The 16,882-nt window shown below is 43.9% G+C and overlaps 1 protein-coding gene across 6 annotated transcripts in view; it reads left to right on the top strand.

Annotated features, from left to right (window-relative positions):
* The window catches only part of LOC147302735 (protein NLRC3-like), a 330,634-nt gene that overhangs the window by 75,905 nt on the left and 237,847 nt on the right, over positions 1-16,882 (top strand). Inside the window, exons 4-8 of one of the 6 annotated variants that reach the window (XM_086284380.1) lie at positions 77-1,865; positions 6,542-6,715; positions 8,972-9,175; positions 11,283-11,462; positions 15,110-15,305. The exons of 1 other annotated variant lie outside the window; for it this stretch is intronic. In XM_086284380.1, coding sequence (XP_086140506.1) covers positions 77-1,865; positions 6,542-6,715; positions 8,972-9,175; positions 11,283-11,462; positions 15,110-15,305 — 2,543 coding nt within the window. Of the gene's footprint in view, positions 1-76; positions 1,866-6,541; positions 6,716-8,971; positions 9,195-11,282; positions 11,482-15,109; positions 15,306-16,882 lie in introns of those variants that run through there. 4 more of the 6 variants (XM_086284382.1, XM_086284384.1, XM_086284385.1 and 1 more) reach the window with 4 other exon arrangements.

Genomic DNA, 16,882 nt, shown 5'->3' on the forward strand with positions numbered 1-16,882 from the left:
ACTCATTTCTGAAAACTGGACTTCTTGTTGTTGTTCAGACATTGAAGAGTTTTCTGTCTGTTTTTCTTTCTTTCAGCAGATGTTGGTCTGCAGGAGGTTTTAGATGAACATAAGATCAGTCTGAGGAGGAGATGTGAACGTGTGACTGAAGGAAGTGATGAAACAGGAAGTAGAACCCTCCTCAACAGGATCTACACTGAGCTCTACATCACAGAGGGACAGAGTGAAGAGGTTCATAGCCAACATGAGGTGAGGCAGCTGGAGACAGCTTCCAAGATGGACGCCCTCCATGACACTCCAATCAGGTGCCAGGACATCTTTAAAGCCTTACCTGACCAACAGAGACCCATCAGAGTGGTTCTGACCAACGGCGTGGCTGGTGTTGGAAAAACCTTCTCAGTGCAGAAGTTCACTCTGGACTGGGCAGAGGGCTTGGAGAACCAACATGTCAGTGTGGTGGTTCTGCTTTCATTCAGGGAGCTGAACCTGATCAGAGAGGAGCAGTACAGTCTTCTGGAGCTGCTCCATGTTTTCCATCCAACATTAGAGAAGGTCACAGCAGAGAAGCTGGCTGTCTCTCAGCTTTTGTTCATCTTTGACGGCCTGGATGAAAGCAGACTTTCATTGGATTTCACCAACAGGAAGCTGCTGTCTGATGTCACACAGAAGTCATCAGTCAGCCAGCTGCTGACAAACCTCATCCAGGGGAATCTGCTTCCCTCGGCTCTCGTCTGGATAACTTCCCGACCTGCAGCAGCCAATCAGATCCCTCCTACATGTGTTGACAGGCTAACAGAAGTACGAGGCTTCACTGACGCCCAGAAGGAGGAGTACTTCAGGAGGAGATTCAGTGATGAAGAGCTGTCCAGCAGAATCATCTCCCACATGAAGACATCCAGGAGCCTCCACATCATGTGTAGAATCCCAGTCTTCTGCTGGATCACTGCTACAGTTCTGGAGCACATGTTGACTACAGAGCAGAGAGGAGAGCTGCCCAAGACCCTGACTGACATGTACTCACACTTCCTGCTGGTTCAGACAAAGAGGAAGAAGAACAAGTACCACGAGGGACATGAGACGAGTCCACAGGAGCTGACGGAGGCTGACAGGGAAGTTCTTCTGAAGCTGGGGAGGCTGGCGTTTGAACATCTGGAGAAAGGAAACATCATGTTCTACCAAGAAGACCTGGAGCAGTGTGGTCTGGATGTGACAGAGGCCTCGGTGTACTCAGGAGTTTGTACAGAGATCTTCAAAAGAGAGTGTGTGATCTTCCAGAAACCAGTCTACTGCTTTGTTCATCTGAGCATCCAGGAGTTTCTGGCTGCAGTCTACATGTTCCACTGTTTCACCAACAGGAAGTCAGAGGTGCTGAAGGACTTCCTGGGAAAAAAATACAAAGAGTCATCTCTGGATGATTTCCTTAAACGAGCCACGGAGAAATCCCTCCAGAGTAAAAATGGCCACCTGGACCTGTTTGTCCGCTTCCTTCATGGCCTCTGTCTGGAGTCCAACCAGAGACTCTTAGGAGGTCTGCTGGGTCAGACAGAGAACAGTCCAGAAACCATCCAGAGAGTCATCAAGAACCTGAAGAATAACAAGAAGTTTAAATCCTCTCCTGACAGAAGCATCAACATCTTCCACTGTCTGATGGAGATGAACGACCTCTCAGTACATCAGGAGATCCAAGAGTTCCTGAAGTCAAAGCAAAGGTCAAAGGACCTCTCTATGATCCACTGCTCAGCTCTGGCCTTCATGCTGCAGATGTCAGAGGAGGTTCTGGATGAGTTTGACCTGCAGAAGTACAAAGCTTCAAAGGAGGGACGACTGAGACTGATTCCAGCTGTGAGGAACTGCAGAAAGGCTCGGTGAGTCCAGATGTGATCATTACATCATTGATCAGTGTCAGTTAATAGTTTAATCTTTAAATTAAAAACACAGTCCTTGGTTATAAAGTGCTTTACAAACACCAACATTACGGCTAACAGCTGGATTCTCCTGTTTCAGTGCAGCTAGCCAAACAACAAAGAGCCACTTGCTGCTAAAGACAGAGTGAAAGTGGACGGTATATCCTCCATTCTTCATGTAAAACACATGCAGTGAATTGTAATGCACCATCTGTGTTTCCCTTCATGCAGTTTTCTCTTTATGGTGGACTTGGATATTTAAATGTTTACCTCCTGGAGAGTCTTGTTCACTTGATTAGTTTTTGTGAAGAGGATTCTCCTCACCCCGTCTCCAAGGGAGACACCAGCTACCCTTCAGAGAAAATTTATTTGCCCCACTTGTAACCACGATCTGGTTCTTCCAGTCACTGCCCACAGCTCGTGACCATAGGTGAGGGCAGGGACGTAGATCGACCGGTAAATTTAGAGCTTCGCTGTCACGCTCAGTTCTCTCTCTCTTCACCACGACAGACCGGTACAGCGTCCACCTCACTGTTACCGCAGCAACAGTCTGTCTGTTGATTCCTGCTCCCCTCCCCCTTCTTTACACGACCCTGAGATACTCAGACTCCTCCACCTGGGGCAGGAACGTCTCTGAGCCAGAGTGGGCACTCCACCCTTTCCCAGCTGAGGACCATGATGCTGATCCTCATTCACACGGCTTCACACTCTGCTGAGAACAGCTCCACTGTGAGCTGGAGGCCATCACCTGATGAAGCCAACAGAACCACATCCTCTGTGAAAACAGAGACGAGACTCTGGCTGTATCCCAATTCAGGGTCTGCAGCCTTAAAGGACGCATTTTAAGGCCGATTACATCACAGCGACGGGACGAAGGTCGCTGCTCAAAATGCGGCCCTCAAATGCGTCCTTAATTTCGCTGAATTTTAAGGACGTGGCGATGTAGACTTCATATAGTATACTACTATACTATACACTATTATTAGTATAGTCTACTATTATACTATACATATCTGTTTTTAACAGGGAATCTTGATCATGTTACATTTGACTTCTGTTGAGCTTCTTGAATTGTCACCTTCAGTTCCTTTCCTTTACTCTTCCAGTGTCTTTGGTTTAAATGTATTTACCCTGATAACTGCATATGAAACAGTTCACCTCTTGTCACTCACTATTATCTGTTTGCCATAAAAGTGTTGGTGATGTGTTGGGAGAATCATTATTTTCAGTCTCTTCTTATAAACATAGTGAGGCAAAGATGTGGGTCGTGGTCCCTGATAATCAGACGTGTCTGTGTTCTGTTACATGTGACGTTAGAGAGGTTTTAGTGGAGATAAAAACAGGACCAACATCACTCGTGACTGCTTTCCTGTCTTCAGTGTGTTTACTGTTGGAGCTCGTCCTCCTGTTGCATCTGTCACAGCTGTTACGCTCCTCTGTGACTCCTCCTCTGTCTGCTGTCACACTGCAGGAGTTTTTGGTCATGGCGTGTGAATAACTGCCGAGGTCGGCTAGGACGACGCCACCACTCGTTGTCAGACCCTGTCACGCTGTCTGTTTTCATCTTTAGCCGAGGTTATTAAGTACTTCAAAATGAAACCAGTCTCTGTTTTCAGTCTCCGCCCTCTTTTGCAGCTTTGAGCCAGGTTGTAACACCTGTTAAAGTCACCACCTGTTGTGACCGGGGAGTGAGATGAGTGTGAGAAAGATGAAAACAACGTCTCATTCTGACTAGTTACTGGGAACTGATGTGTGATGATGCAATAACAAAGATGACTGTTTCTATGATTTTCTGTTTTATTAATTGTTTTTATTGATGATAAGGACAGGCAGAGGAGATTGGATGGATTTACTTTGTTTTATTATTTTGCACTGAAATGGAGTCCAGTGTACAGTCCTTGGCGTTGCACATTTTAATATGTTTTAGCTGAGACTGTAGTGGGCACTCTTTAAATGTCGGGTCAGTTTGTCACGTTAGAGCCTATTTGTGCCTGTTAGTGCTGACGATGACTTCAGACCGAGCTGACTGAGGGGTCTAAGCTCATGATGCCACCAGCAACACCCGGGTCATGCCGCAGAGTTTTCAAACCCCGCTGACACTCGACATAATTTACTCAGGTTATATCAGGTGATCTAAGAAAGGCCGCTTAGAAAGAAAAGCGAGTGCACTGCTTTAAGTTTCTTGAAGATGTTTAATCCGAACATTCAGCTTCTTCACTTCTAAAACCAAAAAGTGGAGAGTCCCAGATTTTAATCCTAGTGGGAGTGTCCCTTAAGAGGTCATTGACCAACTATTGATCATGTGGCTCATCACATGAGCCAAGCTGTGAAAAAGGGTGTGGGTGATTATCAGCAGAGGTTTCGAGAGATGAAACGTCTTCAAGAAACTTAAAGAAGTCACTTTTCTTTCCAGGCTCCTTAGATTACCATGACTGTATGATGAGAACCTACACAGACATATCAGGTGAAGGTTTCAGTGTTTTGGTTCAGTTTAATGTAAAAATGGAGATGAAACACATATAAAGGCTGGTTTACACCACTGAGCCCTGCTCTAAAACACTGACACAGATCTGTCTGTGAAGCTGGCTTTAACAAATAAGAGCTTCAAGTTTTAAAAACATGTTTAGCGCCGAACTGTCCACTTTACTGTCTGTAGCAGGAAGTGGCTGTTTGGCACTGAAACGGGAGAATCCAGCTGTTAGCCGTGATGTTGTGTTTGTAAAGCTCTTCATAAACGAGGACTGTGGAGGAGGAGAGCCTGTGTGAGTCAGGTGGTTCACCGGCCGAGTGTGTCAGCGGCAGAAACAGCTGATCAGCGCCGTTTTATGCAGTAAAATAATCTTTCTGTTCCCAAACACATCCACACAGTTTACAACATAACAGCCCACTACATGCACATCTCACCGCAAACATGCATAAACCTGAACATAAAATATGTCCTGTACCTGTGTGATCTCTTTAAGTAACTCACAGAATATCAACACTAACGCCACAAGTTTGTTGGTATTTTAACATTTTAACCATTGATTTTGAATTAAAACCAACAGTTAAAATATTTTTACACCAGAGGAAAGAGCAGCAGAAATATTAAGACAGATAAATCATTCTGTCTTCAGTCTCCATGAACAGCATCAACATCCTCTGGTGAAATTTCTCTTTCCTCCTTAAAATATATTAAATGTCAGTTTAATTCCAGATTAATGGTTAAAACATGTATGTCACATATGAACATCAGGAAATAAAGAAAAGTGACTGATTCAGTTCCATATATGCTCCAGGGAGGCGTTAAGGTTCATTAAAATTGTTCAGTTATTAAAGTTTAATCTGAGCCGAGCTGACTTCCTCAGGAACAAATAAACACCGAGATAAACTTCACCTTACAGATATAATCTAAATGAATCATATCCAATCTCAGAGAGTTGACAGTCAGCTGTGTGCTGGGAGACATGTTTGTCTGCAGTGTACGAGCTCTGACCGCTCCCCAAAAATGTCGGAGTGAATACATTAATATTAAAAGTGTAGCTGGTGACACAGAAACAGAGGATTTAAGAAGTTTAAGTGTAGGTCGGGTCCACACATGTCCAAACACCTGTGCGTAGTCCTGCTTGTTACTCAGAAACGAACACTAATAAAATGGCCATAAGGCCAAAGCAATGGTTTTGACTGGTGTTGACCCCGCCCCCACCCTGAGTGTGGATGCTGAGAGAAGGGCCAGCTGTGAATATGAGGCTGTGGGAGCAGATGGAGAGAGAGTATGTCGGGGTATCCCAGTACAAACTTTACTGGGGTCAGAAATTAGACAGACTCCAGTTCCTTTGTTTGATTTATCTAGTTTGATGTTAGGAAAGAGATTCATGAGATGGAAAAACCTCCCAGTCTACTGAGATTCAGAAATGATTTGTACACATGGAAACTCCCTGAGTGGGAACAAAGAGTGTCCTGTCAGGAAGAGCATTTGGAATATGGATGTTGAGGATGTGACAGTGCCTGAAATCCTGCTGCTGTTCTGAACCATAGTTTCTGATCTGAAGGTCAAACAGAGTCATGATGGTTGTTTCTATTTGTCCCTTTTTAGTTTAGTTCCCCTGAAATCAGATGTGATATCAGCAGCTCTGAGTTCATTCATCATTATTGTCCAGTGATGAGATTTCTGCTCCGTTTGGTGACAGTCAGCAGATTTTTCCTGCGTGTGGACGTGAACAGTCGTACCTGACAGCAGCAGGTAGCAAACAGAGATCATCTTTCCAGCTGGAACTCTTCACTGAGCTGAACTCATTCAAAATGTTCTGGATTCAAGACAGGAAACAGTCCAAATGTGCGTCTTCACTCTGACTCTGGATCAGATCTCACTGACAGACTGTGGACATTATGGAAGCCTAAATGTGACACCATCTTCCTCCTTCATCTGCAGATTAAAGCCAAACAAAGATTCTCATTAAAAGTCTGCAGGTCTGAGAGAGACTCAATCGTTGTGTCATGTCAAACACAGTAAGAGGAGCTGAAGCACAGATGTGAAGAGCAGATGTTCATCAGATTATGACCTCACTCTGTTTTGTCTTCATATACATTCAGTCTGTGTTTATAATGCAGACTTTCTGCTTTTATAATAACATATTTTATATTTTCTGTAATCTCAGACTGGCTGACTGTGGACTCTCAGAGACTCACTGTGAAGTTGTGGCCTCGGCCCTGAAGTCCATCCCCTCCCATCTGACAGAGCTGGACATTAGTAACAACAAGCTGCAGGATTCAGCAGTGAAGCTTCTGTGTGCTGGACTGGAGAGTCCAAACTGTCGACTGGAGACTCTGAGGTGAGTTCACTGACTGCAGCTGTTGTTGTGTTTCTATATTTCAGGCTGCAGAGACTTTGAGCTTGTGTGGAAACAGAGAGAGGGAAAAGAAAGACATGAATGTCAAAGCTAATAAAGGTGAAGTTAGGAGCTGTGACGATGTTCATGTATCAGAAGCTGATCTGGCTGCTACAGAGACGACCCACACAGCTGCTGTGGTGAGGTTTGTGTTAAAGCAGAGGAACACAGGCCCAAACATGACAGCAAAGCAGGTTTCGGGCTCTGTGAGAGGATTTCAAACAGAAGCTGGAGAAGAGAAAGGACTACAGAAAGAAGGCAGCTGAGACCAGTCCAAGTGTTTCCATGGAGCCCAGTCTAACATTCATTTATACACTAACGTACAGAAGTGAACGGGAAAATGAATCCATAGTTTCAAATGTAGAAATAGTTCTCAGTTCATTTACAGAGTTTAATACAGTTCATGAGGAAATGTTCAAAACAGCAGCTGAGAAGAAATCTGCTTCACAAAGTTGGATCCAATTCCAATAGTTTGTGATGCACTTGAACGCAGCGTGAGCAGTTCACTGCCTAACCCCACAGAGACTGTCAGTCTTGACTTTTCTTTATTTCTATTGGCTGTCAGTGAGATTTCAGAGCAATCAGAGACTGTGGGTCTGTGTATGAAGTATAATTCATGTGCAGTTGTTGAAGTTGTAGAATGAGAAATGGCAGTTTGGGGTATTTCCTGCTTTCATTGTCCTGCTTGTGCTGATGAAAATGTTTATTGACGTGTGAATTCATTCTTCAACGCTCGATTCTGCCTGAACAACGTGAAAACTTTGCTTTTCTTTGTGTAACACAATTCAACGCACTGAAGCATCGACTTCTTTCATTATTACACAACAGCAGACTGGTGGCTAATAAACAGTGAATGATGCAGAAACAGATGTTTGAAGCTGTTCTTGGAGTACACTGAGAGAGAGAGAGCTGTGCAGGCAGGAACAGCCAAAGTCAGAGAGAATTCATGAGCATATTGATCAAACGTGAAGCAGAGTTTGGATCTTCTTTTGCTGCTGCTTCACTCAGTTTTGGTTGGAGACAGATGAAACCTGCAGCTTCAGGATCTGTGAGCTGTCCACTTTCAGCCCCGACGGCGTGTCCGTGTACGTGCCGTGGAGTGAACGATCCACGCTCTGTGTTTCCATCTTTGTGTGTTTAGCTGCTCTCATTTACTGTTTTATCTGTTTGCTGCTTGTTGAAATAGTTTGTGAGCTTTAACCTGAGATTCTGGCAAAATACATTTATATTAAACATCGATTCAGGATTGAATGAATCAACATCGTTTTATTCAAATTAAAACCATTTAAATGGGAACATGAATTTTTTACAGCCGCCTCTAATGCTGGGTAATGTCAGCTGGTCCATGTGCAGCTGGCTGTGAGGCTCAGGGAGCGTCTACAAAGTGCAACACTGAAAGAACATCATCCATAAATATTGAGTAAGAACTGGACTCTCATACAGCGAGACTCAAATGCCTTTAAACATCAGCTTATCCTGCTGATCCAAGTCCAACACTGAGTTTGTAAAAACATGTTTGTCAATCATTTTGTTTGGTTTCTGAGGAAAATGATTCAATAAGTTGCTGCTAATACACAACATTTCATCATATTTCCTCATAACCCTCTTTTGTCTGACCATTTGATCCCATTTGAATTTGCAATAAAGGATCCACAGAGTTTGGTGACAATAATGACAGTAGATGTTTGTGTGAAAGTGCTGGAAGCAAATGAGTGTGTGATGTTCTTTCAGTGTTGCACTTTGTAGACGCTCCCTGAGCACTGGTCTCACAGCCAGCTGCACATAGAGACCAGTGTTGTTAGTCCAGGTCAGAAGATGACTTGTTGGAATGAAAATGAGCTTGTAGTTTGTCTGCTTTAATAATGTGACTGGAAAAAGGTGTTGGACTTCAAATATGTCCATTTCTGTCACACTTCACCTTTAAAAGTGAAGCCATGTGGTTCCTGGAAGGAAAAACACGACTTTTTCAAGTCTTTGTCCTGTTTTTATGAGAAATGTACGACTTTAATGTGAAACATTCAGAGTTTTTTCTCTTGTTGTGTTTGTTTGAAGCTGCTTCCTGTTGGCTTCAGCTGTTTGGAGTTTCCATTTTCTAAACTTCTACATTCTGAACCTTCTTCAGCTCTGAACAGATGATGAAACACTGAATGATTTCAAGCACTTTGTCTAATAAACTTACATCTTTCATTCTTTATACAGATTGGAGAGCTGTGGTTTGTCAGAGATCAGCTGTGATTATCTGGCAGCAGCACTGAAGTCCAACCCCTCCCATCTGAGACAGCTGGACCTGGGTAATGACTCCTCCTGGTCTTCGACTAAGAACAACAACAAGCTGCAGGATCCAGGAGTGAAGCATCTGTGTGGTTTCCTGGAGAGTCCAGGATGTAAACTTGAAACTCTGAGGTCAGTCAGCATGTTTTAGTTGTGCTGAGATGAATATGATGTGAAAGTTGTGCTGACACTAAACTGCAGACATCAGGCTGATATTATACTGATCCACACTGAGGATCTTCATGGTAAAGTCTGTTTTCTTCTTCTCTGGTTTAGTCCATTGACTGCAGCAGAACAATGTTCACATTTCAAACAGTGATACTCAACGTATGGCCCGCGGCCCACACGCGGCCTGCCCACCTTTCCTGATTCAGAGAGAGGGGACCCTGATTAACTGTGTAGCTTCTTCCTCACAGTTCTAAGTATCAGACACAACAATGAATAATCCACAGCTGACTGTCTTTAGCAGGTCAAAGGTCACGGCACACAGCAGACAGTCAGAAATATTCTAACTCTGATCATTTATCAGTTGTGACACTGTGAGACTTGATCAGAGGTGTGATCATCACAGCAGAGGCCTTTGTGTCAAAGTCACTGAGGATCAAACAGAAACACATGAAGCAGATTTTCCTCTTCTGGCTTTTTATAGCAGATAACCTTCAAAATATTCTGCAGTCGATCAAAAACTGAAGCAAACCATGAAGCAACATGTGAACATGAGCTGATGCTGCTGAAGTGAAGCAAAGTTACAGAGGTTTGATTACAGACACAGCTGAGAGTTTGTAATCTGTCATCATTTTAAAAAGTTTCCATGGAACAGCAGAAATGAGGCTTTACTGTCAGAGGCCGACAGCACTGAACACAACAGCAGACTGGTGGCTAATAAACAGTGAATGATGCAGAAACAGATGTTTGAAGCTGTTCTTGGAGTACACTGAGAGAGAGAGAGCTGTGCAGGCAGGAACAGCCAAAGTCAGAGAGAATTCATGAGCATGTTGATCAAACGTGAAGCAGAGTTTGGATCTTCTTTTGCTGCTGCTTCACTCAGTTTTGGTTGGAGACAGATGAAACCTGCAGCTTCAGGATCTGTGAGCTGTCCACTTTCAGCCCCGACGGCGTGTCCGTGTACGTGCCGTCGAGTGAACGATCCACGCTCTGTGTTTCCATCTTTGTGTGTTTAGCTGCTCTCATTTACTGTTTTAGCTGTTTGCTGCTTGTTGAAATAGTTTGTGAGCTTTAACCTGAGATTCTGGCAAAATACATTTATATTAAACATCGATTCAGGATTGAATGAATCAACATCGTTTTATTCAAATTAAAACCATTTAAATGGGAACATGAATTTTTTACAGCCGCCTCTAATGCTGGGTAATGTCAGCTGGTCCATGTGCAGCTGGCTGTGAGGCTCAGGGAGCGTCTACAAAGTGCAACACTGAAAGAACATCATCCATAAATATTGAGTAATAACTGGACTCTCATACAGCGAGACTCAAATGCCTTTAAACATCAGCTTATCCTGCTGATCCAAGTCCAACACTGAGTTTGTAAAAACATGTTTGTCAATCATTTTGTTTGGTTTCTGAGGAAAAAGATTCAATAAGTTGCTGCTAATATACAACATTTCATCATATTTCCTCATAACCCTCTTTTGTCTGACCATTTGATCCCATTTGAATTTGCAATAAAGGATCCACAGAGTTTGGTGACAATAATGACAGTAGATGTTTGTGTGAAAGTGCTGGAAGCAAATGAGTGTGTGATGTTCTTTCAGTGTTGCACTTTGTAGACGCTCCCTGAGCACTGGTCTCACAGCCAGCTGCACATAGAGACCAGTGTTGTTAGTCCAGGTCAGAAGATGACTTGTTGGAATGAAAATGAGCTTGTAGTTTGTCTGCTTTAATAATGTGACTGGAAAAAGGTGTTGGACTTCAAATATGTCCATTTCTGTCACACTTCACCTTTAAAAGTGAAGCCATGTGGTTCCTGGAAGGAAAAACACGACTTTTTCAAGTCTTTGTCCTGTTTTTATGAGAAATGTACGACTTTAATGTGAAACATTCAGAGTTTTTTCTCTTGTTGTGTTTGTTTGAAGCTGCTTCCTGTTGGCTTCAGCTGTTTGGAGTTTCCATTTTCTAAACTTCTACATTCTGAACCTTCTTCAGCTCTGAACAGATGATGAAACACTGAATGATTTCAAGCACTTTGTCTAATAAACTTACATCTTTCATTCTTTATACAGATTGAAGGACTGTGGTTTGTCAGATATTGGCCTTGATTATCTGGCAGCAGCACTGAAGTCCAACCCCTCGTATCCCACAGAGGTGGACCTGAGTGGAACCTACAGCAACCTGAAGGATACAGGAGTGAAGCATCTGTGTGATTTCCTGGAGAATCCAAGATGTCGATTTGAAACTCTGAGGTCAGTCAGCATGTTTTAGTTGTGCTGAGATGAATATGATGTGAAAGTTGTGCTGACACTAAACTGCAGACATCAGGCTGATATTATACTGATCCACACTGAGGATCTTCATGGTAAAGTCTGTTTTCTTCTTCTCTGGTTTAGTCCATTGACTGCAGCAGAACAATGTTCACATTTCAAACAGTGATGCTCAACGTATGGCCCGCGGCCCACACGCGGCCTGCCCACCTTTCCTGATTCAGAGAGAGGGGACCCTGATTAACTGTGTAGCTTCTTCCTCACAGTTCTAAGTATCAGACACAACAATGAATAATCCACAGCTGACTGTCTTTAGCAGGTCAAAGGTCACGGCACACAGCAGACAGTCAGAAATATTCTAACTCTGATCATTTATCAGTTGTGACACTGTGAGACTTGATCAGAGGTGTGATCATCACAGCAGAGGCCTTTGTGTCAAAGTCACTGAGGATCAAACAGAAACACATGAAGCAGATTTTCCTCTTCTGGCTTTTTATAGCAGATAACCTTCAAAATATTCTGCAGTCGATCAAAAACTGAAGCAAACCATGAATCAACATGTGAACATGAGCTGATGCTGCTGAAGTGAAGCAAAGTTACAGAGGTTTGATTACAGACACAGCTGAGAGTTTGTAATCTGTCATCATTTTAAAAAGTTTCCATGGAACAGCAGAAATGAGGCTTTACTGTCAGAGGCCGACAGCACTGAACACAACAGCAGACTGGTGGCTAATAAACAGTGAATGATGCAGAAACAGATGTTTGAAGCTGTTCTTGGAGTACACTGAGAGAGAGAGAGCTGTGCAGGCAGGAACAGCCAAAGTCAGAGAGAATTCATGAGCATATTGATCAAACGTGAAGCAGAGTTTGGATCTTCTTTTGCTGCTGCTTCACTCAGTTTTGGTTGGAGACAGATGAAACCTGCAGCTTCAGGATCTGTGAGCTGTCCACTTTCAGCCCCGACGGCGTGTCCGTGTACGTGCCGTCGAGTGAACGATCCACGCTCTGTGTTTCCATCTTTGTGTGTTTAGCTGCTCTCATTTACTGTTTTATCTGTTTGCTGCTTGTTGAAATAGTTTGTGAGCTTTAACCTGAGATTCTGGCAAAATACATTTATATTAAACATCGATTCAGGATTGAATGAATCAACATCGTTTTATTCAAATTAAAACCATTTAAATGGGAACATGAATTTTTTACAGCCGCCTCTAATGCTGGGTAATGTCAGCTGGTCCATGTGCAGCTGGCTGTGAGGCTCAGGGAGCGTCTACAAAGTGCAACACTGAAAGAACATCATCCATAAATATTGAGTAAGAACTGGACTCTCATACAGCGAGACTCAAATGCCTTTAAACATCAGCTTATCCTGCTGATCCAAGTCCAACACTGAGTTTGTAAAAACATGTTTGTCAATCATTTTGTTTGGTTTCTGAGGAAAAAGATTCAATAAGTTGCTGCTAATACACAACATTTCATCATATTTCCTCATAACCCTCTTTTGTCTGACCATTTGATCCCATTTGAATTTGCAATAAAGGATCCACAGAGTTTGGTGACAATAATGACAGTAGATGTTTGTGTGAAAGTGCTGGAAGCAAATGAGTGTGTGATGTTCTTTCAGTGTTGCACTTTGTAGACGCTCCCTGAGCACTGGTCTCACAGCCAGCTGCACATAGAGACCAGTGTTGTTAGTCCAGGTCAGAAGATGACTTGTTGGAATGAAAATGAGCTTGTAGTTTGTCTGCTTTAATAATGTGACTGGAAAAAGGTGTTGGACTTCAAATATGTCCATTTCTGTCACACTTCACCTTTAAAAGTGAAGCCATGTGGTTCCTGGAAGGAAAAACACAACTTTTTCAAGTCTTTGTCCTGTTTTTATGAGAAATGTACGACTTTAATGTGAAACATTCAGAGTTTTTTCTCTTGTTGTGTTTGTTTGAAGCTGCTTCCTGTTGGCTTCAGCTGTTTGGAGTTTCCATTTTCTAAACTTCTACATTCTGAACCTTCTTCAGCTCTGAACAGATGATGAAACACTGAATGATTTCAAGCACTTTGTCTAATAAACTTACATCTTTCATTCTTTATACAGATTGAGTCTCTGTGGTTTGTCAGAGATCAGGTGTGATTATCTGGCAGCAGCACTGAAGTCCAACCCCTCCCATCTGAGACAGCTGGACCTGAGTAATGACTACTCCTGGTTTTCGACCAACAACTACAAGCTGCAGGATCCAGGAGTGAAGCATCTGTGTGGTTTCCTGGAGAGTCCAGGATGTAAACTTGAAACTCTGAGGTCAGTCAGCATGTTTTAGTTGTGCTGAGATGAATATGATGTGAAAGTTGTGCTGACACTAAACTGCAGACATCAGGCTGATATTATACTGATCCACACTGAGGATCTTCATGGTAAAGTCTGTTTTCTTCTTCTCTGGTTTAGTCCATTGACTGCAGCAGAACAATGTTCACATTTCAAACAGTGATACTCAACGTATGGCCCGCGGCCCACACGCGGCCTGCCCACCTTTCCTGATTCAGAGAGAGGGGACCCTGATTAACTGTGTAGCTTCTTCCTCACAGTTCTAAGTATCAGACACAACAATGACTAATCCACAGCTGACTGCCTTTAGCAGGTCAAAGGTCACGGCACACAGCACTCTGGGAAACAGTTTGGAGCAGGAATTCTTGCACATTTACAAACTGACACTGCTGCACGGCATGCTGGGTAATGCTAGCTGCTCTGGTATGGGTGTGGTAACGGCTGTGAGACTCTGTGGCTGCAGAACACTGAAGAAGAGAAAAGAGAGGTGGAGGATGAAGAAAAGAGGCGGAGATGAAGCAGAAGTTTAACTCTAGAGAGGAGCTGTGTCTGTGTGGGTGGGGCTCAGGCAGCTCCGCCCACACAGTGACAGTGAAGCAGGTGAAGAGTAATAAATGAAGACAGCAGACAGGATTTGATAAGCTGATGTACAAACATGTAGAATGATGGTGGCAGCTACAGAAACAGGTCCATACAGACTGAAGCGTGTCTCAGTCTGAATGTACACTGCTGTTATAAGAGCTGTGGAAACTCAGGTCAAAAGGACGTAACCACACTGCTGACAGTTCCAGGACAGTCACAGAGTTACAGCATCATTTGTGACCATAAAGACAGAAAGCTCATCCAAATCCTGGGATTAAAAGTCTGTCCTGGTGGTGTCCAGTCAAACATGTCTCTGTGAAAGCTTCAATCCAACAGGCTCCAAAGTCCTTCTGCTCATTTCCTCGCCGGGTTCTTGATGCTCCTGTACCATCTCTCTGTCATCCTCCTCGCTCCCTCTTTGCACTCACAGTCTTTGTGCATCATTAACACTCACATGAGGAAAACCAAAGTTTTACTGGGCAGAAGATGATCATCAGTGACGCTGTCTTTAAAACACTCTTGTTAGAAATGTTCGACTTTAATGTGAAACATTCAGAGTTTTTTCTCTTGTTGTGTTTGTTTGAAGCTGCTTCCTGTTGGCTTCAGCTGTTTGGAGTTTCCATTTTCTAAACTTCTACATTCTGAACCTTCTTCAGCTCTGAACAGATGATGAAACACTGAATGATTTCAAGCTCTTTGTCTAATAAACTTACATCTTTCATTCTTTATACAGATTGGAGAGCTGTGGTTTGTCAGAGATCAGCTGTGATTATCTGGCAGCAGCACTGAAGTCCAACCCCTCCCATCTGAGAGTGCTGGTGCTGAGCGACAACAACAAGCTGCAGGATCCAGGAGTGAAGCATCTGTGTGGTTTCCTGGAGAGTCCAGGATGTAAACTTGAAACTCTGAGGTCAGTCAGCATGTTTTAGTTGTGCTGAGATGAATATGATGTGAAAGTTGTGCTGACACTAAACTGCAGACATCAGGCTGATATTATACTGATCCACACTGAGGATCTTCATGGTAAAGTCTGTTTTCTTCTTCTCTGGTTTAGTCCATTGACTGCAGCAGAACAATGTTCACATTTCAAACAGTGATATTCAACGTATGGCCCGCGGCCCACACACGGCCTGCCCACCTTTCCTGATTAAGAGAGAGGGGACCCTGATTAACTGTGTAGCTTCTTCCTCACAGTTCTAAGTATCAGACACAACAATGAATAATCCACAGCTGACTGTCTTTAGCAGGTCAAAGGTCACGGCACACAGCAATCTGTGAAACAGTTTGGAGCAGGAATTCTTGCACATTTACAAACTGACACTGCTGCACGGCATGCTGGGTAATGCTAGCTGCTCAGGTATGGGCGTGCTAACAGCTGTGAGGCTCCGTGGCTGCAGAACACTGAAGAAGAGAAAAGAGAGGTGGAGGATGAAGAAAAGAGGCGGAGATGAAGCAGAAGTTTAGCTCCAGAGAGGAGCTGTGTCTGTGTGGGCGGGGCTCAGGCAGCTCCGCCCACTCAGTTTGTTCCCTCCTGATTCATCTGCATGTGTTCTGCTTCACACTGCTCACCTCCACCAAAGACTTCACAAACATCTTCTTTCTTTGAGTCCAGTTTGTCCCACAAACACTTCCAAATCTCCTCCTCTGAGATTCTGCAGCTTCTTGCAGTGTGACTCAGCTGACTTCTGACAGACCACAGACTGGCACAGCATCCACATGTGTCTCCTTTCAAACAGGCTCTTGATGTTTCCTCCCACATCATTCTGGCCTCTCAGTCTCCTTTGTTCTCCAGCTCTGTAGCTCCAGCTGGTGAAGCTTCAGTTTTCCATGTTGGTAACAGTAAACTACAGCCTCTGCTGTCAGCTGGGTAACTAAACAGAGCTGCAGCACGTCTCTGCGGTGGTGCTACATCCAGCCTGCAGACGGCCGTCTACATGTTGTAGTGGTTTACAGTCACCAGGGGGCGCTGTCCCAGCCATGCAGGCAGTGGGCTGCTCTGCTTGTGCTGTTGTTGGTGAAGCTGAAGTGAAAGCGAGAGTTAAAACCCTGAACAGTGTCCACTGAGCTTCTCATGCTCTTCTCATGCTCAAAGAAGTTTAACAGGAAGGACGACTCGTCCATCAGGCGTCCAGCTGTCCGTGACCGTGTCCACAGCAGAGTGTGACTGAGGCTTCATGCTAACACGCACACATGAAGCTAATACCACCACGAGCAGCTGCTCAGTGGATTTGGAGGACAAATGTCTGCAGCTTCTCACAGGCAGTATGCAGAATGTGGATCTCCACAAAGACTGTGGAGAGCTCGTCCCACACTCTAAATCCACACTTGTCTGCACAAAACTTCTCACACGTTCCCGTCACAAGTGTCTTCTAAGTGAAGCTACCAGGTTCAGGTCCAGCTTGTTTATCTGGAGCTGCAGGAGATGATCCATCCTCACAAAGCAACACAGACAGCAGATATGCAAACACACAACACAACCAAAGGATTCTCTCTGCATGTCTGTGGC

This window comes from Aulonocara sp. 'chitande type north' Nkhata Bay, linkage group LG23, assembly GCF_057382095.1.
Source record: "Aulonocara sp. 'chitande type north' Nkhata Bay isolate Kocher_YH1m ecotype deep benthic linkage group LG23, A_spYH_male_GT1.1, whole genome shotgun sequence".
In the NCBI taxonomy this organism is placed as follows: domain Eukaryota; kingdom Metazoa; phylum Chordata; class Actinopteri; order Cichliformes; family Cichlidae; genus Aulonocara; species Aulonocara sp. 'chitande type north' Nkhata Bay.